Here is a 27626-nt window from a genome sequence, read left to right as displayed (position 1 = left end):
GGAGGCTGGCATCCCTCCGTCTCCCTCCCAAGCAGCTCTTTCCTCCAGGGGAACTGAGCTCTGTAGTCTGGAGATGGGCTGGAATTCCAGGGGATCCCCAGGCCCCACCTGGAGGCTGGCATCCCTCTGCCCCCTCCAAAGCAGCCCTTTCCTCCAGGGTAACTGAGCTCTAGTCTGGAGATGGGCTGGAATTCCAGGGGATCCCCAGGCCGCACCTGGAGGCTGGCATCCCTCAGTCCCCCTCCCAAGCAGCCCTTTCCTCCAGGGGAACTGAGCTCTGTAGTCTGGAAATGAGCTGGAATTCCAGGGGATCCCCAGGCCCCACCTGGAGGCTGGCATCCCTCAGTCCCCCTCCCAAGCAGCCCTTTCCTCCAGGGGAACTGAGCTCTGTAGTCTGGAGATGGGCTGGAATTCCAGGGGATCTCCAGGCCCCACCTGGAGGCTGGCATCCCTCCGTCCCCCTCCCAAGCCGCCCTTTCCTCCAGGGGAACTGAGCTCTGTAGTCTGGAGAGGAGCTGGAATTCCAGGGGATCCCCAGGCCCCACCTGGAGGCTGGCATCCCTCCATCTCCCTCCCAAGCAGCCCTTTCTTTCAGGGGAACTGAGCTCTGTAGTCTGGAGATGGGCTGGAATTCCGGGGGATCCCCAGGCCCCACCTGGAGGCTGGCATCCCTCCGTCCCCCTCCCAAGCAGCCCTTTCCTCCAGGGGAACTGAGCTCTGCAGTCTGGAGACGGGCTGGAATTCCAGGGGATCCCCAGGCCACACCTGGAGGCTGGCATCCCTCCGTCCCCCTCCCAAGCAGCCCTTTCCTCCAGGGGAACTGAGCTCTGTAGTCTGGAGAGGAGCTGGAATTCCAGGGGATCCACAGGCCCCACCTGGAGGCTGGCATCCCTCAGTCCCCCTCCCAAGCAGCCCTTTCCTCCAGGGGAACTGAGCTCTGCAGTCTGGAGAGGAGCTGGAATTCCAGGGGATCCACAGGCCCCACCTGGAGGCTGGCATCCCTCAGTCCCCCTCCCAAGCTGCCCTTTCCTCCAGGGGAACTGAGCTCTGCAGTCTGGAGATGAGCTGGAATTCCAGGGGATCCCCAGGCCCCACCTGGAGGCTGGCATCCCTCAGTCCCCCTCCCAAGCAGCCCTTTCCTCCAGGGGAACTGAGCTCTGCAGTCTGGAGATGAGCTGGAATTCCAGGGGATCCCCAGGCCCCACCTGGAGGCTGGCATCCCTCAGTCCCCCTCCCAAGCAGCCCTTTCCTCCAGGGGAACTGAGCTCTGCAGTCTGGAGAGGAGCTGGAATTCCAGGGGATCCACAGGCCCCACCTGGAGGCTGGCATCCCTCAGTCCCCCTCCCAAGCTGCCCTTTCCTCCAGGGGAACTGAGCTCTGCAGTCTGGAGAGGAGCTGGAATTCCAGGGGATCCCCAGGCCCCACCTGGAGGCTGGCATCCCTCAGTCCCCCTCCCAAGCAGCCCTTTCCTCCAGGGGAACTGAGCTCTGCAGTCTGGAGAGGAGCTGGAATTCCAGGGGATCCACAGGCCCCACCTGGAGGCTGGCATCCCTCAGTCCCCCTCCCAAGCAGCCCTTTCCTCCAGGGGAACTGAGCTCTGTTGTCTGGGTATGGGCTGGAATTCCAGGGGATCCCCAGGCCCCACCTGGAGGTTGGCACCGCTGCTCCTTGACCCCTGGGCCCCGCGGCCTCTCCCAGAGCATTCTGGGGGCTGTAGTCTCCTGGGAGGGTCCCTGCCCGCGCTGCCTTGTGGGAGTTCCTGAGCCGGCGAGGCCCTCCCGGCGCCGCGCCGCTGCCCGCCCTGCAAGAGTGTGGCGAGGGCCCGTCTCCTTGGCTGGCTCTCCCCTCCCGGCTTCTGCTCACCTGCATAGTTTGGAAGAGGCGGTTCTTCTCGGCGTAGAGCCCCATCTGGGGAGGGATTTGGAGAGGCCGGTTCGTGGCGTCCATGGCGCCCTTGGCAACGGCTGGTCGCTAAGGCTGACGTTATGCACGTGCGACGGCAGCGGGCTGTCTCCGTTGGCCGGACCCGAGGCGTTTGCGGCTTCCGATGACGCGGAGGCGTTGCGGACGTCATTAGTTTGCGACAGTTCGGGGATCGTGGCGTGTGTTGGCGCTGGTTGCTATAGCAACTTCATTCCATTTAGCTGGACCGAAAACGTTTTATGGAGAACATAAAGATTTGCTCGCTGTAGGCAGGGAATAATTCGGATTGGCCCCAAGAAGGGGCATCGCGCGGCTTTCGCCTTTTGCTCCGGACCTCAGCTCCGGGTGGCCAATTCCTGGGGACCTCGCAAGCCCGCTCGCCCTCGGGGGGACCGATCCCTGCAGCCCGGCGATGGGCAATAAGGTCCCTCCTGGAAGTTGGCATCCCCACCACTGCCTGCCTCCGTCAAGCGGGAAAGTTCCCTGACGCTTCGGTCACAACCTCTGGCTGAGGTCGACCTGTCCGCCGCCGCCGGTTGGCCCCCAAGCCCCCCCCCCACCCTGACGGTGAACAAATCCACGCAGCCCCCGGGTGGCAGCACGAGTTGGCGAAGGCGCTGGCAGTTTCACCTTCCTTTAGTGTCGTTGTCGCTATTGTTGTTATGTAAATGTTGTTGTTAGCACCTTGAATAATGTTAGCTGTCCTTTTTCATTGTTTTATGGAAACCGCCCTGAGCCTTCGGGGAGGGCGGTATAGAAATACAATAAACAAACAAACAAACAACGGGGTGGTGACATCTCTGCATTGCCGACCAGAACTCATCAAGTTTGCAGTGACCTTTCAGCTCTCCCCGGCTCCCAGTTCCTTATCCAAGACACTTTAGTCGTCCTTTAAAACCCTCATGCGCTGAACCAAAATTAAAAGTGCCGCTGTTTGCTCCTCTTGTTCCTGGTGTTTTTGCATGAGGACTGCTGCTTCTCAAAGAAATGCAAAATCCAACAGGGGTGTGAGGTGGATGGCATGTGCAAAGGGGAAAGCTTTTTGTCTTGAATTTCTGCCTGGCATACAAGCACCAGCCAGGAAAAGAGTCAGAAGCTCAGCCAATAGCTTTCCTTCCCAAAAAGCACACTCAGAATCAGGGAAGTTTCATTGTTACACTCTCAGAAACCAAAGATTTAGCAATTACGATTTGGGCCACCTTGTTGATCTGAAGCAGCAGAACAAAATTTGAGCCTGGTGGCACCTTTAATGGCAACAAAGTTTCATTCTGGGTATAAGCTTTTGTGTGCAGGCACACTTCAGATATGTTGAAATGGAATTTGGGGATGCAGTCCTAAACCTACTGGTCTTTCATTCATCTTGTGCCAATGTTAAGGGGATTTTTGTGTCTGGAGATCTCCATTCCCCAAGAGTAATCTCTACTGACTGTATGGAGCAGGTTGAAGAGGAAAGGCCTTTCTCTGTCTGAAGTCAACCAACTGAGGCCGAGCCAGTACAAAGGCCAAGAGAGTTTAATTTATTCAGAATTTTATCCCAAACAAAGTTTGAGACCAATGGCAAATTGAAGACCAAAAAAGTTTAACTTTGGGTATAAGCTTTTGAACTAAACTTTGTTGTTCTGAAAGATACCGCTGGACTCAAACTTTGTTCTATAACTAACGTAGACACGCACCTGAATCTATAGCCTTAAGTTGTTACATATTTAACATCTGTGTTCCACAACTTTTGCTAGTTCATTCACTTCCTTGAGTTTCCAGAGATATTTATTTATTTATATACCACTCCCCCACCACCACCAGTGAGGTTCCAAAGCGGCTTACGCCTTCCTGCTTTTCTCCATTTTATCTTCACAACAACCCTGTGAAGTAGATTTGATCAAAAGTGAGCCTGGCCCAAGGACACCCGGTAAGATTCCACGGCAGGCTGGGTTTGCCGGAGCCTAGTTAGAAGCTTTTAGCCACTACGCCATGCTGGCTGTCCACAGGATAAAATTTAAATAAATACTTGGAAAAAATAAGCAAATGTGTAGACTGCCTAGGATGATGATGATGATGATGATGATGATGTTATCTGTCCTGTCGTGTCCGACCCTTGGCGATTCTGTCGGCAAGTCTTTGCCACGCACCTCTGCTCCAAGACAGGGCTATTTTTCCGGCTGAGGTTGGGAGGTTTCGGCAGTTGTGTGGCAGGCCCGGCCGCCCTTTGCCCCCCAAGACTACCGTGGGCAGCCTCAGGTTGGGGGGTGCTGGCGGTTTGGGGGTGGAGCCTGGGAGGGGCCCCAGGAAGGCGGGCGTGATGGAAAGGAGCTCCTTTCCTCGTGGGCCTGCAGATCCGCCAGAGGGAATGGCCAGAGGTCTCCAGGCTCCACCTGGCGGTTGGCAACCCCCCCAGAGGCCCGGGGGTGGGTGGGTGGGGGGTTTGCAGAGAAATGTCCCCCCGCGGCAGTGGGGCTGGGGCCGTCGCCCTCCCCGGGATCAGCGTGGCCAGCAGCAGAGCCGCCAGACTGGGCGCCGCTCCGGACAAGGGCCGGCCCTCCCGGGGGGGGCGGGGGGCGTTACCCGGGAGACCCCCAGTAACAATCGGCGTTCGGGCCCGGCGAGCGGCGGCGGAGAGCGGAGAGCGGCCGGAGGGACATGCGCGATCGGGGTCGGGGCGGCTCAGGTGAGCGCCGGGCGGGGGCGGGCGGGGGGCCTCCCTCGCAGGGAGGAGCCGCGGGGCCGGGGCGGAGAGAGCTCTCAGAGAACCGGGTCGAGGGCACCCAGCTGGCTGCAGGCGGAGGTGCGGGGTCTCCGGCCAGAGCGGGCTTTTCCCGAAAGGCGGGAGAGACATCGGCTAAGTACCTAACTGAGCGGCGGGCTAAGCTGGAGGACCCGATTTGACTCCCCGCTCTTCCACATGCAGCCAGTCACAGATCTTGCAGGGCTGTTCTCACAGAGCAGTTCTCTCAGAGCTCTCTCTGCCCCACCTACCGCACGGCGTCCATTGTGGGGAGAGGAAGGGAAAGGGGTTGGTGAGACACTTTGGGGCTCCTTCCGGTAGTAAAAAGCAAGCTACAAAACCCAGCTCTTATTATTACCTTTAAAGCCAGACAGAGTGGTGGATTGTAATCTGGAGAAGTGGGTTCAGTCCCTGGTAAGTGATTGTAAACCCCTTTGAAATTCCTTTGCAGAGTAAAAGAGCAGAGTGCAAAAAAAAACCAGCTCTTTTTCCTCTCTTGATGGATTACCCCAATAATCCGTCACGAGCAGTTCTGGTCCCTGAAATGGCTCCTCACCCCCAACAGGGCAACACAATTTAAAATCCTTTTTTAAATTACACGTATTTAGCAAGAGAGTGGCTGTCCGGCACAGCCCTGAGCCATATGGAAGGGCTGTATAGAAATCAAACAAATAAATAAATCTCAGTCTGAAAAAGGATAAGAATCAGTTCGCATCACCTGCTAGACTGGAGAACAATTCCTGGAACAGGACAATTCTGCAAAGGGACATACAATCATTTATTTTGCTGTGGTGTCCTGCCCCCCGTGTATTTGTAGCACATAAAACATTCCTCTGCTGGGAAGCACCGCACACACACACACACACACACACACACAGGGATCATGCATCCATTTTGGTGTGTTGTTGTGCCTGGCCTTTGACATGGGACCCGATCGAACCACACAGATGTGTGACTCCTTGCTTGTGCCACGCTCTGCTCCCTTCCCGCCACCGGAGCATGGGATTTCTTCCTGAGCCCTGGAGCCCAGGCGGTAGCAGGCAAAGTGAAAACCGATGGGCCGGCCTGCTGCTTTGCCCGGAGGTGCCTTTGCACATGGTGAGTAATGCCCTTTCAGTCCACCGGGAGGCCCCTGACAACTGTATCTGACCATGCGGTGAGAAACCAAACCCACTCGCAGGTTGTTGCTAAAATGCATCCGGAGCCCCATTTCTCACAGCCATTTGTTCTTAGGAAAGCGCTCCCTGTAGCTCGCCCCTTCAGCCGGCCTGCCAGTGAAGCTTCTGTTCCAGGCACGGGAGCAGCTGCTGTTGAGACGCTGGCAACCTTGGCCCTGGCCAAAGGGGTTTAAAAGCCTGCCGTGTCCACGGAACCCCGCCCAGCCCTCCGCTGGGCTCCATCGGCCTCTGTTCGTCCCTGGCCAGGCTCCCCGCGGGCCACCAGCGAGCGAAGGTTAGCAGCCCCCCCAAGGGCTCCTCCGGGCGCCGCCCGCCAGGCTAGCCCTCCCTAAAGGGGCTGGGGGTGTCTCAGGCCACCGGGGCCACTGCTTTTGCGCCAGCCGAGAGAAGACGTCCCTCCCTCAGGCCTTTTCCTGGCGTCACGCTTGATGCTCGGCTACATTCTGTTTCCAACAGACCCACTAAGGTTTATGGTGACTGATAGTCGGCTGCCTGTTTCTGCAGCATCATTACAGCCGCACTGACTTACCGCCTGGGGCTCTGGGACCGCACAGCAGGAATGTGATATATCGTCCTCTCTTTTTCACTCGCTCTGCCTTTAAAAAAGCAGATATTTTCTTGCAACTTTGGCCCATAGCCGTTACCGGCTAGCGAAAGAAAGTCACCCTTCCTGGTGGGAGAAAGCAGAAGCGCCGAGAGTAAAAGCCACATGCCAGGGATGTACCCAGTGACAATAAGCTCCCAATAGGTGAGGGAAAGCAGATGAATGGCTTGAGACAAACAGTGTGTGTTGGTCGTATTTTCAGGCCCAAAAAGAACCCAGGGAAAGGTTTTTCCCTATATACAAAAGTCAGTTTCCCAGCAGCCCGTTACACCCTAGTGTGACCTAAGACAGCTGGAGCAAAATGCGGCTGCCCAGGTCCTTACGAGGACCCCAAGGAGGGCTCACGTTAGACCCGCAGTACAGCAGCTGCACAGGTGACCAAAAGAGTCCTGGCTCTAGCTCAAGGGATCTTTAAGACTAATCTTTAAGACATTGTCCGGGCCTTTCCCAAAATGTTCCTCAAAGAGCACTGCCTTCAGCACGTGCCAATCTGTTGGTCATCCCAAGCCCCAGAGAGCTCGGCCTGGCCTGGCCTTGACCAGAGGGCTTCTGCCGGGTGGGGTGAGTTCCCAGTCAAGATTTAGGCCCTGCCAAAGTTCCCCGGGGCCCATCAAACAGTACTCTTCCGCCAGGCCTATGGCTGAGGCTGGATCGACCCAGAAGCACCATGGGCCTCCCTCCTCTCCTCTCCATGTTCCTCCCCCCATAGAGCCTTAAATATACACCATGGCTGGAAACCGCCCGAAGCCCATCACTGGGGAGAGGCAGTCTATAAATCATCATATATATTATAAATAAAATAGATAAGTTCCAGAATGGGGCTATGCATGTAAGAGCCAGCTCAGTTCCCAGAGCGTTTTATCATCCGTTACAGGAAACCAGCCTGTGTTACCTCTGACGGCCCTTTTTCTCCTGAGTGAAAGGCAGACAACTCCAAGAAGAGGAGCTGTTTTTTTGTGTCCCTCCTTTCACTACCTGAAGGAGTCTCAGAGCAGCTTACCATCGCCTTCCCTTCCTCTCTGCACAACAGACACCCTGTGGATGGGGCTGAGAGAGCTCTGAGAGAACTGTTCTATAATAACAGTTGTAAGGGAACTGTGATGGGCCCAAGGTCGGCCAGTTGGCTCCATGTGGAGGAGGGGTGGGACTCAGTCCTGGTTCTCCAGATGAGAGGCCGCTGCTGTTAAGCAGGACACCACGCTGGGTTTACATCAAGAAGATCGCTCCGCTGGAGAATTGACAGCTGTGACTCAGGAAAGCTCCTCCCCTGCCAGTTTATTTTTTAAAATCCTTGGGGGCAGGTTTCCCAGCCACAGGACCAAGGTGCCATACGGTCCCGCAAAGGCCCTTTGACGTCACCACGGCCCCGGGGTTTTCAAAACGGCAGCTGGGAAGAGCCCTCCCACCCTGTGCCTGCCTGGCTCCAGGTGAAAAGGAAAGGAAAAGGGTTTCACAATTTTAAAAATCCAACCCTCAGGTGGGCAGGTTGGCCCACCCCCACCCAAGTGGACTAAGGGGATGGGAGGGCAGGAGCACCAGCCACTTAGACCTTTGCCCCCCACCCCCACCCCGTGGGAGGGAGGCGTGGCCACCTGACATCACTTCCTGCTACCTGGAGGCCTGGAAAGTGTTTCAGCAGCTCCTCCCCGGTCAGCAGGCTGAAAAGGGCGGCTTGAGGGTTCCACTGGACTCTTGCCCCGCTCAAGACCCAGAGGGTCTAATGGAGAAGATCCCAGCGTGGCCCCGGATGGCCGGCCTGAGAGGTCCGGGGTCTCCAGTGGTGGGAGGGGCCCGTTATCCTCTGTTCACGTCACCCCCATAGATTTGACGCTCAGGAGGAAAACCAGTGCAGTGAACTGAGGCTCCTGCGTGGTCCTTGAAAGGCCGTCTTTCAGGCATCTTCTCCTAGGGGAGAGCCTGGCAAAACCAGAGATCAGTGCTCTCAGCAAATCAAAACTCTTGAACCCATAAGGGGGTTCTCAACCAGGGTTTTGTGAAACTCTGGGGTTTCCTGATGGCCCTGGAAGGGTTTCCCGAATGGGTGGGAGTTAGATAATTCTCAATATATATATATATATATATTTTTAATGTGAAACATTTACCAGGTGATATGAGCATGTATGGTCATGTTGACTCCCCCCCCCTCCAATAGCCACTGGTGGGCCTGGAGGGTGTGGGAAGGGTGGGGGCCCCATGTACGCAGCTCTGCTTCCCAACCATATTCAGCACAATTGTGCCACTTCTGGGGTTTCTCAAAGCCTGAAGAATGTGAAATAAAATTGAGAAAGGCTGCATTAGGGCTGTAATGCTCACCTGCCGTGCTGGCCTGAATCTGTGCCAGTCAGCCCAATCATCACTCCCCCCCCCCCCCGTTCCTCAGGCCTTGGAAATGAAGTGGCATTTTCTGAACAGCAAGCCTACCGTGCGTTTGGAAATCAGGGGGGTTACAGAAGCAATCTGGATTATTCTTTTTACTGTGCTTCAAAGAACAACAATAAAAAGCTGGACTTCCACAGGGCCTACTTGCACAAGAGTGTTACAGAGCCAGGAGAGTCCCAGGACGCATGCCCCCCCCCCCACAACAGCCCAAGGAAACCCTTTGGCCAAGGCGGGGCCAAATGGCTACGAATCACAAATCAGGCGTGTCTTGCACGCGGGGTCCCCCAACATGATGTCCGCAGGTGCCGGGCCACCCGCTGATACTTTTCCTGGCGTCCCCCAGGCGTTCTCAGAAAGTGTCGGCAGAGATGAGGAACGAGCTGATGGAGGCTCAAGGGGAAGTCTTTAATAAAGGAAACGGGGAAAGGCCGGAGGTCAAGGTGAAGCGTCTCCCATAGATGACCTACAAGAATCACTTGGTGCAACAGGCTCCTAATCTCAAGCGTAGGGGATGGGCAGCCACGGGGGAGGCCCATTGAGCCACTGAGGAAGAGCTTTCTCCGAAAACGAGGAGGACAATTTCCCATCGACTTGGTTCAAGCCTTCCCATGGAGCCTTCGCCGGCTTGTTCCTTGCCTCTGCGGACTCTTTTGCCAGAGGGGTCTTCATTCCTGTTTCCAGAAGGTGGGCAGGGGCGGGTGGGGCTGTTGTCCGGCTAAGCTGCGGAGCGGCCGTGCCGATTTTAAACACATTTTTCTGGCAGGAGCTGCCCCAAGGGGCTGCACTGCATGACGGACGGTCAGCCAGGGCAGCCGTTTTGTTCCTGGCTCGGCCTCCTGCGACCCTGCCCTGGCCGCGCCCACCGTGCTGTATGCAGCGCCCACAAGTGCAGAAAAAGCTTGACTATGACGCAATGAAAACCATCAAATGTCACCCTGACGGGGCACCAGAACCCCGTGTTATAGATTGGACTGCTCGGATTATTTTAAAACGTACTAAACCCCACGTCCTGTTTTCCCTCCAATCTCCTCCCCCCCCCTTAAAACAATCTCCAGGAGGGGGGGAAAATGAATGAAATCAAAGAGAGCCTAAGAAACATTGAACAGACGTACAAGATCTTCCAGCAACAGCAGTTCACCTTCATTGCTGCTCTGGAGCACACCCGGGAGAACGCCCATGACAAGATCAAGCCTGTGTCCAGCATCGGGCAGGTACGGTGCCCCCAGGAAACAGCTCTTCTTGGTGCCCCCCCCATCCCTCTGCTTCCCTGGGGGTGGGAGTGGGGTTGAGTCGCAGCTGGGCTTTACAAGAAACGAGGAGCTCAGAGGAGTTCTGCCATCGCCAGCAGACTGCAGAGGTTAAAGAATGCTTGGAGCCAGCAAGGTGTGGAGGTGAGAGAGCAGCAGCAGCAGCCTCTAATCTGGAGAGCTGGGCTTGATTCCCCGCTCCTCCCCATGCAGCCGCTGGGTGACCTTGGGCCAGTCCCAGTTCCCTTACAGCTGTCCTCAGAGCAGTTCTCTCAGAGCTTTCTCAAGCCAACCTCCCTCACAGGGTGCCTGTTGGGAGGAGAGGAAGGGAAAGGTGTTTGTCCGCCGTTTTGTAACTCCTTCAGGAAGTGAAAAGCGGGACATAAGAAAGTCACTCCTCCTTGCCTTGCCTTGCCTTCCTCTCTGCGGAGTAGCCCTGGCCTCCCAAGCCAGCACTAGCCAGGGCCAGCCCTGCTGAGCTTGTGAGAGCTAAGGAGGAGGGGCCGGCCTGCGCCATCCAGCCTGGGACCCCTCCTCCTGGGCTTCCTCTCCCGGGAAGCAGCATGCATGCACTGCTCCTCTGGGGAGCTCTACCCAGAGTGAGTGTGGCAAGGCTGCCAACCTCAAGGCGGCCCCTGGAGATATCCTGCTATGACAACTGACCTCCCGACGCCTCAGATGAGTTTCCCTGGAGGACGTGGCTGCTTTGGAAGCAGCCACCCCAAATCTCCAGGCATCTCCAAACCCAGAGCTGGCCGCCCTGCCTGTGCCAGTGACCCACAACCAATTCCTGGGGACTCCCCCAGTGCCCAAAGGGGGCCACTCCCAGAGCCCCTCGTGTATCACAGTGCTGACGTCCCTTTGCTGAGAAACCCCCCCCCCCAGTCTTCCTTCAGCAGGAAGCAAATGTGTGCTCTTGGGGCAGGAGGTGCGCACAGACCCCTCTGGCCACACCCGGACCCCCCTCCTCCAGTCGCTCCCTGGATGAACTCCTGCTGCTCCTGCTGGGCTCCCAAACAACCACCCTGCGATCAATCAACCTGTCGGCCTCTTGCAGGGACTGGGATTGATCCGGCCTCACCCTTGGAGGGCAGTTGTCCCAGCCGCCCGTCCTCTTCCGCTCCACTGTCACCGGCAGCCATAAAAGGCTCTTAGCAGCTCTGCCCCCGCGTCCTCCCTCTGGCAGCCCCCCAGGCTGCATCCCACAGTGCCTCTATAACTTTAGAAACTGCCTATTAAAAATCAGGCCTCCATGGCAGAAGAGGGACGATGACTCCAGCTGCTCTTCTGGGGGGGGGGGGGTGCAGAATTTCCTTGGCTCTGCTTAAAGAAAAACGGCTCACCGCTTAAGAGGTTTGTCTTGGAATTTCTCTCTCTCTTTTAAAGAAACCCCCCATTTCTTCTTGGTCCACAACAATATCTAAACGTGGAAACGCAAAACAGAGTGACATAAGAAGCCTTCCAATTGGAGAGCGATATTTTGTCTGCCATCAATGACAAGGTGGGGCCTGGGGATCCCCTGGAATTCCAGCCCATCTCCAGACTACAGAGCTCAGTTCCCCTGGAGGAAAGGGCTGCTTGAGAGGGGGATGGAGGGATGCCAGCCTCCAGGTGGGGCCTGGGGATCCCCTGGAATTCCAGCCCATCTCCAGACTACAGAGCTCAGTTCCCCTGGAGGAAAGGACTGCTTGGGAGGGGGACTGAGGGATGCCAGCCTCCAGGTGGGGCCTGGGGATCCCCTGGAATTCCAGCCCATCTCCAGACTACAGAGCTCAGTTCCCCTGGGGGAAAGGGCTGCTTGGGAGGGGGACTGAGGGATGCCAGCCTCCAGGTGGGACCTGGGGATCCCTTGTAATTCCAGCCCATCTCCAGACTACAGAGCTCATTTCCCCTGGAGGAAAGGGCTGCTTGGGAGGGGGACGGAGGGATGCCAGCCTCCAGGTGGGGCCTGGAGATCCCCTGGAATTCCAGCCCATCTCCAGACTACAGAGCTCAGTTCCCCTGGAGGAAAGGGCTGCTTGGGAGGGGGACGGAGGGATGCCAGCCTCCAGGTGGGGCCTGGGGATCCCCTGGAATTCCAGCCCATCTCCAGACTACAGAGCTCAGTTCCCCTGGAGGAAAGGGCTGCTTGGGAGGGGGACTGGGGGATGCCAGCCTCCAGGTGGGGCCTGGGGATCCCCTGGAATTCCAGCTCCTCTCCTCTCCATACTACAGAAATCAGTTCCCCTGGAGGAAAGGGCTGCTTGGGAGGGGGACTCTATGCAATGGACCCCACTGAGGTGTCTGTCCTCCCCAGGCTCCATCCCTAAATCTAGTTTCCAAACCTGGATTTGAATCTTAGTCCCGCCCATCTAATCCGAGGCTTCCTGGAAGGGTTTCCCAAATGGATGGGAGTTAATTTTTGATATTTTTTGTTAAACTTTTATCAGGTGATGATATGACCATATAGGAGCACGCTGACGCTCTCCCCCCCTCCTGAAATGGCGCTGGAGGGTGTGGGGAGGGGCCTGGGTGGGAGTGGCCCCAGCTCTGCTTCCCAGCCGTATTCTGCATGCCCCTTCTGGGGTTTCTTGGGGTTTCTCAAAGGCGGAATGATTGCGAAAGGAATGATTGTGATCTTGCGGCACAAGGAAAATCCGTAGCCAGAATGGTCAGATGAGGGCAGCGGATCGCTGGGCAGGGTGAGGACGGTGCTCAGCTGGCCCAAAATAGAAGTGGAAAAAGCTCCTTTGCTTAGTTGAGGTTATTGCTGCCCCTTTCCGGTCAAACGGTGCCTTACGGGGATCACCGAACCGCAGAAAAACCGAGAGAACCTCCCGATCTTCTGACCTGCTCCTGCCTCCGGCTCACAGGGGGAACTCCTTTGCTTCCTCCAGAGGAAAACGCTTGGGAACGGCCTGAAGGCCGCATGGCTAATAGTTTGCCTTTCAACTGAAGGGGAAAAAATGCCCCTCCTAAGGTGGCCAACTCTAGGTGAGGAGATACCTGGAGATTTTGGGGGTTGAACCTGGAGAGGGTGAGGTTTGGGGGTGGGAGGGACCTCAGCTGAGCATAATACAATAGATTCTCCCCCCTTCAAAGCAGGGGAATTGATCTCTGCAGTCTGAGAGCAGCTATCCGTGTGAGAGATCTCCATCCACGCCCTGGAGCTTGGCAACCCTAGCCTCAGGGTGTGTGCGTGGTCAGGGCCTGCACAATGTAAACCACAGCAATAAATATTAAGCATCTTCCTTTATCTGCGGTTGATCCCGTGAGTAGGGCAAGACTCCCTCCAAGCGTCGGCACCTCCTCCCAGCGCTCGGTTTCTAGGAGAACTTTGGCCCTGGCTTCCGCTTAGCCTCCCCACCCCTTTCGCCACCCATGCTGTGTCCGACAGGTGCAGATCTACATGGACCACCACTGCAATAACACGACTGACAAGCGCATCCTTCTCATGTTCCTGAACATCTGCTGCGATTTGAACAAGTTGTGCCATAGGCTGGAGAGCCTCCATGCTGGGAACAGCACGACCAACGCCCTGCTGGAGAAGTGCAAAATGCTGGTGAGCCACAGCAACGACCTCAGCACCGTCCGAGCCAAGTAGGCATGCCTTCCGCATCTTCTCCGCTGGTAGACAAGGGGCCCTGCGTCCTTCTGACTTTCCTCGCTTGTGCCTTCTTGGGTTTTTTTTGGGCGGGGGGGCGGGAGGAGGGGTGTTTATGTTCTGCAAATGTTTGGTTCCCTCTAGTAGTCAATTCACAATTGCATTGCTTGACGTTTGGCATAATTCTCCTCTGATTTTTATGCCAGAAGTGAAGTAATGTAACATTGAACTGACCTCAGGAAAGAACCAAACACACACAGAACAGGAAAACACACTGAAGCAACAGGAGTGCACAAGTGAGGAAAATGCAAATATAGAAAAGTTCAAAATCATTTTGTAAAATTAGACTCGCAAATTGTACAAAATTAGCCACATTTGGTTTAAAAAAGCATTGTTTGCAGTTCATTCTGAAGACACACACACCTGTTTTAATTGTTGGTATGCATTTGATTCCTATGTGTTTCTCTTCTTTCAAGAAATGTCCTAAATATACTTGCATATAAGCTGACCTGCATATAAGCCAAGGCACCTAATTTTACCACAAAATTCAGGCAAACTTATTGACTCGCATATAAGCCAAGGGTGGGAAATGCTCCATCCTCACAGGCTCTCCCATCCAGCCTCGCCCCCCCCAACAAATACAGAAAAGTCAAGAGGACGAATAGCTGCTGGGTTTTGTACCCTGCTTAACACTAAGCAAAGGAGTCTCAAAGCGGCTTACAATCGCCTTCCCTTCCTCTCTTGATGCCAGACACCCTGAGAGAGCTCTGAAAGAACTGCTCTGTGAGAACAGCTCCAGCAGGAGAACCAAACAGTGCCCCCCCCTTCCCGGCCAGCAAACCAGAGCAGAACAACAGTACCTGAAGTTGGCAACCTACAACTGTTGTATTGTTATATGGTTACAACTATTAGTTATTATTATTGTACAGTTATTCACATGCTATGAGTCTCTAGTGGTGCAGAGTGGTAAGGCAGCACACATGCAGTCTGAAAGCTCTGCCCATGAGGCTGGGAGTTCGATCCCAGCAGCTGGCTCAAGGTTGACTCAGCCTTCCATCCTTCCGAGATCAGTCAAATGAGTACCCAGCTTGCTGCTGGGGGGTAAACGGTAATGACTGGGGAAGGCACTGGCAAACCACCCCGTATTGTCTGCCATGAAAACGCTAGAGGGCGTCACCCCAAGGGTCAGACATGACTCGGTGCTTGCACAGGGGATACCGTTACCTTTATTCACATGTTATAGACTGTTTCATGTACTGTTCCTATGATGTTCCATGTAAACCGCCCTGAGCCTCTGGAGAGGGTGGTATATAAATATAATAAATAAATAAATAAAACAGCTACCAAACTGGGAGAATGGACAACTCTAACTACCACTGCAGTGCCCCCCCCTGAACAAAACACTGAAATAAAGAAGTGTAATACTGAACACTGAAAGAAAGAACTGTAAAAATCAACTTTTAAAAGAAACACGGCCCCAAGAAGAAAAGGCAAACAATGCTGCCCCTCAGATAAAAGAAGAAGCACTAGGAGAAAGAAACAGTAAAGCCCAAAGCACCCCCAAAACCTATCCTACCCCACCCACAGCAACCAAAAGAATAGTTTGGAAGAAGTGAAGGCAAAAGGGAAAAAAAGATGAGAGTCCCTCAGTCAAACCGTTGATGTCCTTCAAGCTGCCAGAGTAAGCTCAGCTTGCAGGACACATTTGCAAAAGGCAATGCAGTGATTGGCTGGGCGGAGCAGGCTTTTATTTCAATCACTGTATATACCCACGTATAAGCCCAGGAGGGCCTTTTCAGTGTGAAAAATGGTGCTGAAAAACTAGGCTTATACGCGAGTATATAGGGTACTTTAAGAGGTTCCAGATAACTTTTGCAAGAAGTCAGCTGTAAGTCAGCTGCTGTTCAATGTGTGTGCGTGCATGTGTGTGAAATCACTTTAAAGAACAAAAAGAAAACATGAAGCACTTTTCCGTTTGAGCAGACAACTGAAAAGATAATTGGCTCCCATTTATATAAGTAGATTATATGTGTTGATTTAGTACACTAGCCTCCTGTGCCATTTTTTCCTGAGATTTCCCCCCCCCCAGTTCAGAGAGGGACCTTCCTGTGGGGCATAGCACATTCCCAAGAACGCAGCAGCGTGCTAGTGCATATGTGTAATATTTGCATTGCATCTTCCTCAGTGGCGTCCAGGCTAGCAGATACACAGTTCCTCTATGTCAGGGGTAAACAAATTGTGGCTCCCCAGGTGACCATGGACTACAATTTCCATGAGCCCCTGCCAGCATGACACAGTTTGGCCACCCCTGATCTATGTGCAACCACAACTCATTAGCTGAAGTGGGAGTGGGCTGAGGCAGGCACAACTTTTGAATGATTCCCTCCCCCATTTACAAACAGTCCCTGCAGGTAGAGAAGTAGCAGCTCAGGGAAAGACTTTTGCCTGCTTTTTGGGTCTCATATTTGGAGGGAACTTTTCACAACCCCCATCACGCCACCCAGCCTGCCAACTGCATGGGATAGGTGAGGGCTAGGCCAACCACAGGGGAATAAAGGTGGAGCAGCTGTCAGGATCTTCCAAGCTTTCACATCATGTTGTCGGCCTTATTATTTTTTGGCCTTCAGGGTTCTCTCTGTTCAGGTTTTAGACATTTCGAGGCTACCTTTGGCCAAACACAGCATTTCTTTCTAAATGCTATCATTCCATTTGCTTGCTTATTCATACCCCTCCTCCACCCCTGTGGGGGCACATAACGAGTTGCACCGTTGTCCTGTGTCTTACCCTTACAACAACCCAGTGAGGTAGAATAGATGGAGAACGTGTGACTGGCCCAAGGGCATCAGCAAGCTTCTGTGGGGTAACTGGGGGTTGGAACCTGAGTTGCCCAGATAGCAGCCTGACCCTCTTAACCCCTCTCCTTGGCCTCAAGCACAGGCCTGGCAGGAGAGCTCCGTCTGGCAGCCCCCCCCCCCCCCCGCAGGGCCCTGGTCCCACGAGGCAGAGTCTTCCACCGGGCCACTTTCGCCTCTTTGGGGCACTTTGAGTTTTGGGAAGGCCGGGTTGTTGGATTCGTACCCGGGTGCTAACTGCACGTCACTCAGACTGAGAAATAGGCTGCACCACACACCAGCCCATTCACAGATCTTGGGTTACCCCTTGAAGCCCCCACGAGACTAGGCGGCAGAGATCAGGCCGGCCTGGCCAGCCCAGCTCACCTGCTTTTTGTAGGGATACGTGACCCCCTCACCTGGGCCACAGCTTGCCTCCCGACTCCTCTTCCTGGTCCCCCATGCAGGTATCCCCATGACGTGGTGAACCACCTCAGCTGTGACGAAGCCCGGAACCACTACGGGGGCGTGGTGAGCCTCATTCCCATCGTCTTGGACTGCATGAAGGAGTGGGTGGCCCACAGCGAGAAGCTCCCGCGGAACATGATACAGAGCGTGAGTGGCCAGCACGCCAGTCCTGAGAGGCGGGCCGCCAAGGCCTTCGGGCCGGATGCGGCGGGAATGGGGCTCAACGCCTCGGCCCAGCCCGCCTCCCTCCCTGCGGCCACCCAGACCTCGCTTAGCTTGACAGGCCCGGCGCAGGAGAGTAGGCGGGGTCAGATGATGCCGCGGGGGGGCCCAGGGAGGGCCATGGGCAAGCTTCTCAACGGGCCTTGGAAGCCGCCTGGTCGACATGCCTTTTAAGAGAACAAATTTTAAAGCATGCTCACCTGACACCAACCCACAGTCTCCCTGGTCTTCGCTTCAGTGGTGCCCTCCCCGACCCCAGGCAAGGCGGAGGCAGTGCCCAGTATGGCCTCTGACTACTCTCCCTCCCCCCACCCCAGGCACATGCCCTGCACTGCCTGGCAGACCGGCAACCCAAACCTTGCACAGAGGCCAGGCCGAACATCCAGTGACCTGCCAAGCCAAACTCAGCCCACCTCCACCTGTCAGATATTGCACAAAGCTCCTCTTTTCACGGGGTGGGCAAGCAGGCCAAACTGGGGGGGGGGGGGGCGCTTCGAGTCCCCTTTGAGGGCTTTTGGCTCAGGGAGTCAAAAGGCAGGGCAACCAGCGCTAGGTACTTGGGGCAGGGCTGGGCTCCTCAAACCAGAAGCTGTCCAGTTTATCCAGTTTTTCCGATTCTGGTCAGTGGCACACACAAAACTGCTTTCTGTGGCATCGCACTGTTGCTCCCTCATGGCCAGTATTGTCTGCTCAGACTGGCAGCAGCGCTCAAGGGTTTCAGCCAGAGGACATTCCCCTCCCCTCCTGCCTGGGCCTTTTACTGGAGATGCTGCCAGGGATTGAACCGGGGACCTTCTGCAGGCCAAGGCGAGGCTCTGCCGCTGAGCCAGGGTCTCAGGCTGAGGTCTTTCCCATCCCCTCCTGGCCCTTTTAACTGGAGATGCTGCCGGGGATTGAACCGGGGACCTTCTGCAGGCCAAGCCGAGTCTCTGCCACTGAACAGCAGCCCTTCTCTGTTATCGCAGCGTGGCCGGCTAAAGCTGGAGTCGGTCAGCTAGAAGCCTCCACAGAGCTTTGTGGGCCTGCGACGGCCTGGCTTGCAGCGGGGGGTGTGGGGCAGAGACAGGAGACTTTGATACGTGCTCCCACTGCCGTTCAAGGCAAGAGCTCCCCTTCGAGAATCCTGCCTGGCCCTCCTGGCCGCCTCCAAAGCCATTTCTGGGCCTTGGCCAGCCTGACCCGGGATCCTTCTTCTGATTGCTCTTTTCCCCTCCCCGCAGGCTCCATAGCTCCTGTATTTTTGCCTCCTTCTGGAAGATGCTCCTGAATAAAGCCATTTCCCTTGCGCGCACGGCTCGTTGCTAGAATTATCCGGGGGGGGGGTGGCGGCAGGGGGGAGTGGCGGTTAAATTCTGAAAGGCGATTTCATGGAGACAGCCGGGGGAAGAAGGGGGCGGAAGAGCAGCAGGCACCCTGGTCTTCCGGCCACCCACCACTTCCGGTCCGGGTCCCACTCTGCAGCTCCTCACCTGCATCGCGCCCTTGGGGGGGTCTGCTCCCTCCTCTGCCGCGAAGGCCCCCCGGGGCGATTGTGAACAGCCTCTCTCCAGCTGACCTCCAGGAAGGTAGAATGCAGAGAGAGCTCCTCAGAGGAAATGCAAGATGAAAATGTGACTGAAAATCACACAGGACCTCTTGTGGGTGGCGACAGAAAGGGCCAAGTCAGGTCCCAGCAGACGTCTGGCGGCCCCGTGGGTTCTTGAGGGAGGAGACGTTCAGCGCCAGAGGGTCCTTGCGTGGGCTTCCTTGGGGGGGGGGGTCTCCCATCCAAATATCCACCAGGGCTGGCTCTGCTTTGCTTCTGAAATCTGACAAGAGCAGACTAGCCTGGGGCGTCCCGCTCAGGGAACGGGACCTGCTCATCTGCCCCCTCCCTTAGCAAGGGAACGAGAGATCCCAGCTGGGCCCCCCACAAGTGTTCCCCTCATCCCAAGAGCCAGGGCCACTCAGGGCAGTGAGTCAAGGATCATTAAAAAAAAAAGAAATTAAAATATTTTAATCCCACTTTTCTGAAAGGAGCTCAGCATTGGCCTATGTGGGGGCCCCCATTTTATCCTCACAACAGCCTTGAGAGGTAGACTTCAGGGTCACCCAGGAAGCTCAACAGGTGAACTAAGGTTCAAACCTCTGGTTCCACTGGACTCACTCAAGCCCTAAGAGCTGAAACCTTCAGCTACTTCCCACTGTTTGCCTGGGCCTTGCTCATGCGTGGGAGGAGAGGTCGCACCCGGGGCACTCAGGCGCAAGAGAGCACCATGCCAGTGCTTAAGGCGCTATGGCTGAGGCCCCATTCTGAAACGGGTGCCGAGCAGGACTGCTACAGCCGCAGCTAAGGAGATTTAAAGGCCCACAAAGGTAACTCTGCAAAACGGATTTAATTGCTAGCCCACCTGCTGGGGCTTCGTGTGCCTAGGCGAGAGCCTGCAGGCACCGTTGGAATTCTGACCCAAGGTAGGGGGTGCGACAGCACAACACGAGGCAGGGCTAGCCAAAAATGGCTCCCAAGGAGAGCGGGGACACAAACCCAGCAGTACCTGTTCAGCATCTCAAGGCAGAAGCAGAGCTTCATCGGATCCCTTTTACAACAAATGCACCTTAGACCCTCTTGTCACCCAGGGAAGATCCTGGCCCCATGATGGTAACTGCGGTTGAAACAATTTTTATCTTTATATCCATCTAGAATTAAATATATTTAATTAACCTGAGATGCGGGGCAGATTACGTCATAACAAAACCACATATAAACATGAACACACAGATTCTAAAAATGCAAAAAAAACCTAAATATATAGCATTAAAATCTCAAAAGACATTACACTCCTCAAGCCTCCTTGCAGCTCTCACTGACGGACAGATCATTAGAGTTCAGAAGTTATTTTGGGTCTCAACTGTAGGCCTGGCCAAACATCTCCCATTTTGCAAGCCCCACAGAACCATTCAAGGTCCCGCAGGGCTCTGATCTTTTCTTTTCTTTTTAAGTCTGCACAGCCAATCAGATCTCCAGTGGCTGATCAGCCGCCCCACCTGGCCTCACCCACTTTCTAAAAACACTGGCTGGGCACCAGGCAAAATGATGGTGGGCATCACAGCACCCACAGGCATGCTGTGGGGGACCCCTGGCCTAGGCCAGAGATGGCCAAACGTTGGTTCTCTAGATGTCCATGGTCTAAAATTGTCAAGAGGGCATTGAGGGAGACACAGAGTGGCCACCACCGTCCTAGACCTTCCTAAGCACCTTCATGAAACCAACAATTCCAGGAGAGCGGCCCTGGTTCGTTGCTGGCAGGCGAGGCACCAAGGAAGCCCTGGCTCACTGCGCAGAGGCAGGCCAGGGCAAAACGCCTCCTCGAGCTGCCAGGATCCCACAGGCTCAGGCTGGTCAGGCCAGGCCAGGCCAGGCCAGGGCCGCCGAGGAGGAGCCGAGAGCCATCCAGTCACAGCCAAACCCTGGCAGCTCCTTAAGGTCTTCAAGGCAAGACAAAGAGAGAGTCCAAGAGCACCTTGAGGACCAAACGAGATTGATGCAAGGCGGGAGCTTTCGAGGGCCGGCCAAGAGTGAATCTATCTTGGTTGGTTTTCAAGCTGCTCTTGGACTCTCTTTTGGTTTGTTTTGAGGCAACTTTGTTCATTGGTTGTCGAGTATTTCTTTAGAACACAACAGAATTTGAGTCCAGTCAGGCACCTTTAAGACCAACAAAGCTTTATTCAAGGCGGGAGCTTTCGAGGAAATGCCCTCTTCCTCAGACTCAATGAGCCACCCTCATAACTGTGGAGATAAAAGGCCAAAGCAAATGATGGCAAATTAGCAAACGGTGTCACAATATCCAAATTAAGCCACAGGATGCCAAATAATAATTATTTGCCAAAACAGCCAATCAGTCCTTTTGAGTTCAGCTGCACTTCACAAATATATTGGAGGAATGAAGCTGTCCACGCGAGTAATTAATGGCAGACCCTTTCCCAGTTGCTGCCGGCCCAGCCGTCTCCACCCAGGCGTGGGAGCAGCCCCTGCGAGGGGCAAGCTGACCTGGCCCCAGCAGAGAGTCCAATTCGAAATGACATTCCATATTGCTAACATCACCTGACAGTCACATCGTCCCAAATAAAATAAATTAAAAAGAAGAGAGGATTGAGGTTAGCAGGCATAGTGAGATAAAAAACCTATGTCTTTATTGAGTCCAGGGTATTTGGATATTGTGACAGTTTGCTAATTTGCCATAATTTGCTTTGGCCTTTTATCTCCAAAGTTATGATGGTGGTTCATTTAGTCTGAGGAAGAGGGCATTATTATTGTTATTGTTATTATTGTTATTATTATTATTTTGATTTATTTCCTGCCACTCCCAAATGGCTCGTGGCAGGTTACAGTGTCTTAAAACCCCATTAAAACTCCCATTAAAAGACTTAAAACCATCACAACATGGCGGCGCAATAATAAAATCCCCTTCCTAAAAAAAAAGGGGGGGATGGAGGAGAAGGAGGTCAACGGTGTTCAAGAAGAAGCCCGGGGGAGGGCAGTCGATGGGTGTGCTCTAAAGCTCCTGCCTTGAATAAATCTTTGTTGGTTTTCAAGGTGCTCTTGGACTCTTTTTATTGTGCTGCTTCAGACCCACACGGCACCCACTGGAATCTACTCTAGGCAAGAGAGGTTCAGAGGTGGTTTGCCATCCAGGTGCTAACCAGCATGGGCCCCGTTTAGCTCCTGAGGTCTCACAAGACGGGGCTGGTCTGCGACAAACCATTAAGCCCCAGGAAGGTCTCAGCTGGATGCCCCCCTCCAGAGGAAAACCGAAGGAGCGGCTGACCTTCCTCCAGCCTGCCGGGCCCTTGTCAGTCCCACCACCCTGCTCGGGCATCCGTCCGTCCTCCAGGGCCCATTCCACCCAACCCTGCAGCCCTAAGTAGAAAGGCCCTCAGTGCTGCCTCCTCTGCATTCTAGAAGGGAAGCAAATGAATAATGGAGCCCTTCCACACCCCTGCCTCCTGCTGCATAAAATGTTTATTATTTACGGTGGTGTTTATGAAGCTACCAAAGCATTCTGCTTAGCACTAAAAAGGATGGAAGGTAATTTATTTTTCCCTTTCGCGCTCTCTTTCCTGCTTCCTTTCTCTGATCTAATACATATTTAATCATTTTGATCCTGGCGTGAGCACAGCACCTTGAATATTAAGCCACATTTGAGTTATGGAAGTTTTATATGGGGAGGGGGAAGAAATCTGAGTGCCAAACAGGCAGTCCCATCCCCCCACCCCTATGCCCAGGGCCCATCATGGGGGGTCCTGTGCCGGGCTGGGGGTGGGGGGCATTAAGCATTATGTACATCAGCCATTGCCGGGGCAGCCTTGATGTGCCTTGGGGACAGGCTGCCTTACTGAACTTTGTTCCTCAGCAGCCTCTAACAGAGGAGAACACAAACGTTGCATTTCCCAGCCGTTTTTAGAAGTTACACTTAAGAGAGTGTGGAGTCCTGGTTAAGAGTGGCGGCCTCTAATCCGGAGAGCCGGGTTCGATCCTCCAGTCCTCCACATGTAGCCGGTTGGGTGACCTTAGGCCAACCTCAGTTCCCATGGAGCACACTCAAACTCACCGACCTCACAAGGTGACTGTTATGAGGAGGGGAAGGAAAGGGGATTGGGAAGCCACTCTGGGACACATGAGGCTTGCTGGGCAACCCTGGGCCAGTCCCAGTTCTCTCAGAGCTTTCTCAGGCCCACCGGCCTCACAGGGTGTCTGTGAGAAGAGGGGAAGGCAAATGGAAACTGCTCAGGGACTCCTGTGGGCAAGGAGAAGGAGGGCACGAAATTAGCAGCTCTTCTAAAATTCAGCCTTGGCCAACCGTAAGACGAGAAGACATAGCCAAGATGACATGCACAGGACCGCCCCCCCCCCCTCAATGAATATCTGGATGTTATGTAATAGCAGCCAGGAACTAGTATTTCAGGAAAGGGACCGACAACCATGGAGCCAGAAGTAGACAGCTAGACAGTTCAAGGGGTCCTGGGCCTGACCCCTGCCTTGCACGTCCCCTCCTGCCCACCAGGCTGGCAGCTCAGAGGTCAGTGGAAGTGCTCCCAGATTTGGTCCTGAAATTATAGGGAGTTGGTCTGTGATGGCACCCGCTCTTTCCAGTCATACACAGCACAGACCAACACGTCTTGTAGCAGGGAGTTCTACAAGTTGTGCCTCACATGTGAACTACTTCCATTTGGTTAGTCCTGGCCACAGAGGTTTTCTCCATGAATAAAATGAACACACCTCTTGACTTCCACATGCCCCCCTCACTGGCCTGCATCGCGGTGTCCCAAGGGAAGTCCTGGCCATTCCAGCCACAGCACAGCCTCTTGGAGCTGGCAAACAGCAGCAGAAGCAAACTGTAAGTGTCCAGAACACGGCAGGACCAAGAGGCCCATTCAGGCCCCCTGTCCATGCCCCCCCCCACCACCTAGGCAGCCATTCCCCAGGGTCCAGCTGTGAGGTGCCAAGCAGCCATGGAAATGGGCAGCAGGGCCACCCCAGTGTCCGTCACGACATTTCACCCACTCCAGCTGTTTCTGCCCAAAGGCAACCAAGTGAGTGTTTCTGGAAATCTGACCCTCGGGAGTCCTACTGAAAGAAGATGCCAGTCGGCAGCTGTCTTGGTCTGAAGCAGCAGAACAACTTTAGAATCCAGGCGGGCCGGTCTTAAAGGTGCCACGGAACTCTAAATTTGTGTTACCGAATGAAGAAGTTACCCAGTATTGTTCAGAAGACGTACTTACAAACAAAGAGTTACGGAACAGCCCGCTCAGCTCAGGGGGCCTCCTGCCGGGGGGCTGACCCAGCAGTCTGAATGAAACACGGGGGCGGAAGGTAGCATCTCCCACAATTTGCCTCTGAGCCCAGACAGGAGCCCAGGCAAGCTCCACACCCACCCATCCCCATCCCCAGCATGCAAGAGGGCGAGCTCAACATCTGTTGCCCAACAAGTTGATGGGCAAGTAGGAGAACAGGATGCCTGGGTGCCACCCCAACATGTTCAGAACGGCATCACCAGGAGTCCAGCCCAAGGCGACTCGGCCCAAGCCGACTGACCCCCATTTCCCAATCGAGAGGCAGCCCGGTCACCTTAGTTTCGGCAGCGGTGGAGGGTGCAGAAATGCCCTCCCCCCCAAAAAAAAGAGACAGACAAGTGCAAAACAATACATTTTTATTTTGTTCACAGTTAAACACAAGCAACTGCCTTGACGTATTAGAACATTCTGGTAAGGACAGCAAACACCCTCCTTTTGGTTTGCCCCCCCCCACCCCCCAGAAGGTTTTAGCTTAGATTGTACCATCTCTCTTTGTTCATTTCATATTTATGGCATTTTAGTTTAAAACTAGATTATCATGCTTACAAAGAGGCGAGGAACAATATTAACCCTTTGATGGAGAGTTTTGAGTTTAACTAAAAGCAGTCATTGAAAGGGAAAAAACTCCCATTTCCAGCTTTACCAAAGAGATCTTTCCTTCCTCAACGCCAAAAAGTTACTGTATGCTACATCCATGATTCAAATAGACAATAGATTTGTTCCTCCATAATTTCTATGGTCCGTACAGAGAAGTCTGAGATTCCAAAGGATTCAGCCACCATCAAGGTGCTGCCCATCCTTTCTGAGAGAGAAAAAAGGACATCAAAACGGATGACCAGGGGCAGGCTGGTGTGGAGAACGGCTGAAGGGAGTCATTCCAGTTCCCCCGCACAGGCCTGCCTGAAAACCTGTTCTCTGGACCAGAAGGGAGCAAGAAGAAAAGAGCGGAAGGTGGCAGGGCGTGCTCGGTCCACGCTAGGCAGCGTAATCTGAACACCTGGCACAACGAGGGGCTGCCAAGAACGATGCCTGCTGAGGCTGCAGGCAGGAAACCACAGCTGAAAGCTCTTCCGTGTCACTTCCCTGGTGGTTTCCCGCTGTCTCTCCTGCAGTCTGAAATGGGGGGGCGAGTTCTGTCCACTCGTATAAATGCGGCCCCAGAGCGGGGACTGGGAAGGGAAGGCGTCTGAAGCCTCCCCCAACTCCTGCTACAACCGGCCACCATTAAAGTTGCACAGCCTGTACAGATACAATCCCATTCCACTCCTGGCAAGAAGCTCGGGCACTTCCTATTCTACAGAGAGATTCAAGCCTTTGAACACACCTACCCAAGCCCACCAATTTAAAAACAAAGTTCCAGAAGGGTCCAAAGATTTTTAAAATGGGCCGCGTTACAAGCGGTTCCGAAATGTGCCCAGGACCACCACTGAGGGGTCGCAGCCAGGGTCTTTGTGCGCAAGACGATTCTAGCAGCAGCTTCTTGGATTCAGGCTGCCCAGAAGAATTGCTCTTGCTGGGAGAGGCCTGGGGGGGGGATCTCAGCATCTCAGAGAGAGAAGCTGAGGCAAGCTCTGCCGGCTGCTAGGGAGTCACAAACTACCAACAGAGCCCAACATTTAACACTTTCCACTGAGACGGGGTAGGGTGGGGGGGGGGCAACAGAGTGGTTCTCAGTGGAGACGCACACAAAATGAAAACAACAATAAGAATCCCTCATTTGGAAGTCCCGGTTCTCGATCCTTCCTGGAGAAAAAAGAACCACGTACATCTTTTGCACCCTGGACTAGCTTCATTCAACTGCATTCTACTGACGGCTATTCCTTTATGGACAAACACGTCAACTGACCGACAGGAGACTACCCACCTCCCTCCCTCGCTGGGGGCAAGGTCACCATGCTTTGGAGGAGAAGCAAAGGCCAAGGGCAGCCACTAGGGAGGAACACCTCTGGCCAAAGAGCCAGAGGGCAGATTTGCAGCAGAGAGTCATCCTCTCCGGTCACACGCACTCCTCATCCGCCTCCCCTCCACTGTGACCGGAGCCGCCTTAAAAGCTCTCGGGGAGTTTTCTCAGCTCACCACAGTGAGACAGCCCTATCCATGCACCAGTGACCAAATCCTCCCGCCCTGGGAGGAAAACTTTCCTTTCAGCCTCCAAGAGACATGCACAGAACGAGGGGCGCTCAGGAGCAGCTTATCAAGCAAGCCGAGTCGTGTGGAGAGCGGGGAGGGCAGAGAGTGTCTCAAGGGAGGCCTCTGCCTGGGAAGGTTCCAGTTTCTCAAAGGGGTGACGGCAGACACCTTTGCTCGTCACACAGAAATGTTTGAGGACAACACAGATGGAGGGAGGGGGAGAGGGTGGATTAAAAGCTGATGGGCACGCTCTACAAAATTTAGTTGCTAGGGTGGAGTCCAGCCACGGGGGGGGGGGAGTGTCAAAGGAGGGTGGTCAACATTAGGATCTCCTCCTTTCTGGGAGGAAATCAGCCCTGGCACCTGTGCTCTGCAAGGGGCTGGACTGGCACATCCTTCCTCAGCTAAGCCCCCCCCCCCCCCCCGCATTCCTCAGCCTCGCCATCAGTGCAAGTTCACCTGCTGGGGCCAGTGCAAAGAACAGGGGGGGGAAAGAGACTAGGCCGAGCACTGAGAAATTCCCATCCACATTAATATGTTTTGAGAGAAGACTGGCAAGAATATATGGGGTGGGGGTTCAGACTGAGCTGAAAAGACACTTCCAGACCTGAAATCCAGTTCACATTCGTTCAGCCAAGTCCACGAACACAGGTCCAGTTTCTGCAGCACGAGCCAGCGGCTCTAGACCAACGAGAGATGAAAGCTTTTAGTTAAAAGGTGCGTTCACGCCTCCCTGTTCTATGCCAAGACTATGAAAAGTAACACTGATTTCGGACTCCCGCTCCTCTTTAGCTGTGGCCAAGGTGGGATTCGTTGTAGTCCATGATGTGAAGCGGGCCCACACTGTGCTCCGGGTTCCGGGGGGCGGGGCCAGGGGGGTCCTCGGGGCTGGGAGGAGCCCTGGCCTCCACGCTGGGGTCTTTGCACAGCTCAGTCTTTAAAGTGTCACAAAGGCTGCTGATGGCCGCACCGTCCTCCTCACACTGGCTCTCGCTCTTGTGGCGGAACAGCTCCCGCACCTTCATCCCGAGGAAGCTTTCCGAGCTGGGCAGGGAGCCCACCATCAGCGGGCCGCTCCCAGGCGAGGAGGAGTCCAGCAGCACGGAGGCCTCCCAGCGGCTCAGCTGCCCGGATCTCTGATTGGGGGGTTTCTCGGGGGTGGAGACCTCGCTGCTGCCCTTGCTGCTGCTGCTGCTGCTGCCGCCGCCGCCACCCCGGGCACTGCAAGGTTTGGCCTCGCCATTCCTGCTGACAGCTTCTTCACCGCCTCCCGCCATGGAGTCTGAGCTGCTTTCAGGTAGCCTGTTGCAAGATTGGGGGGGGGGTGAGGAGGAGGGAAGGCCAGCAGAGGGGACCAAAGACAGCAGTGAACAAGCTGTAGGAACTGCCGTGGCATTCTATCCCACCTCTTACACTTTAGAGTGGTCTTTGACATGTGGCTAGACAAGACCCACATGATGACGCACACCCAAACAACAGCAGGGAGCAGGACAAAGGCAATAAAGCCACTA

The 27626-nt window shown here is 54.7% G+C and overlaps 3 protein-coding genes across 12 annotated transcripts in view; 1 reads left to right on the top strand and 2 right to left on the bottom strand.

Moving 5' to 3' along the window:
* Positions 1–2183, bottom strand: part of AK8 (adenylate kinase 8) — a 181890-nt gene extending 179707 nt beyond the window's left edge. Inside the window, exon 1 of the mRNA XM_077305729.1 lies at positions 1864–2183. Coding sequence (XP_077161844.1) covers positions 1864–1947 — 84 coding nt within the window. The 5' untranslated portion in view covers positions 1948–2183. The remainder of the gene's footprint in view (positions 1–1863) is intronic.
* A 2273-nt stretch (positions 2184–4456) lies between these two features.
* Positions 4457–18439, top strand: SPACA9 (sperm acrosome associated 9). Of its 4 annotated transcripts, XM_077306192.1 has the most exons (5): positions 4458–4585; positions 9859–10014; positions 13427–13629; positions 16932–17079; positions 18375–18439. In XM_077306192.1, exons 2-5 carry the CDS (start codon positions 9871–9873, stop codon positions 18381–18383), a joined length of 504 nt encoding a protein of 167 aa, XP_077162307.1. In that variant the 5' UTR covers positions 4458–4585; positions 9859–9870; the 3' UTR covers positions 18384–18439. The 4 variants fall into 4 exon arrangements, with proteins under 4 accessions (XP_077162306.1, XP_077162307.1, XP_077162309.1 ...); XM_077306191.1 differs by having other exon boundaries at positions 4457–4585; positions 16932–18439; XM_077306194.1 differs by lacking the exon at positions 4458–4585 and adding an exon at positions 11437–11551 and having other exon boundaries at positions 9878–10014; positions 13427–13591; positions 16932–18439.
* A 5885-nt stretch (positions 18440–24324) lies between these two features.
* The window catches only part of TSC1 (TSC complex subunit 1), a 56235-nt gene continuing 52933 nt past the window's right edge, over positions 24325–27626 (bottom strand). For all 7 annotated transcript variants that reach the window (XM_077306716.1, XM_077306713.1, XM_077306714.1 and 4 more), the window contains one exon: positions 24325–27417. In XM_077306716.1, coding sequence (XP_077162831.1) covers positions 26904–27417 — 514 coding nt within the window. In that variant the 3' untranslated portion in view covers positions 24325–26903. The remainder of the gene's footprint in view (positions 27418–27626) is intronic.

This window comes from Paroedura picta, chromosome 12 (genome assembly GCF_049243985.1).
Source record: "Paroedura picta isolate Pp20150507F chromosome 12, Ppicta_v3.0, whole genome shotgun sequence".
In the NCBI taxonomy this organism is placed as follows: Eukaryota; Metazoa; Chordata; class Lepidosauria; order Squamata; family Gekkonidae; genus Paroedura; species Paroedura picta.
Note: the sequence above shows the minus strand (reverse complement) of the source record. Positions and strands in the feature narration are given on the sequence as shown.

Coding starts and splice junctions, on each gene's coding strand:
- SPACA9 (XM_077306191.1), top strand. CDS start 9,871: ATGAATGAAATCAAAGAGAGCCTAAGAAACATTGAACAGACGTACAAG. Junction 10,015..13,426: donor CTGTGTCCAGCATCGGGCAG/GTACGGTGCCCC, acceptor TGTGTCCGACAG/GTGCAGATCTACATGGACCA. Junction 13,630..16,931: donor CTCAGCACCGTCCGAGCCAA/GTAGGCATGCCT, acceptor TCCCCCATGCAG/GTATCCCCATGACGTGGTGA.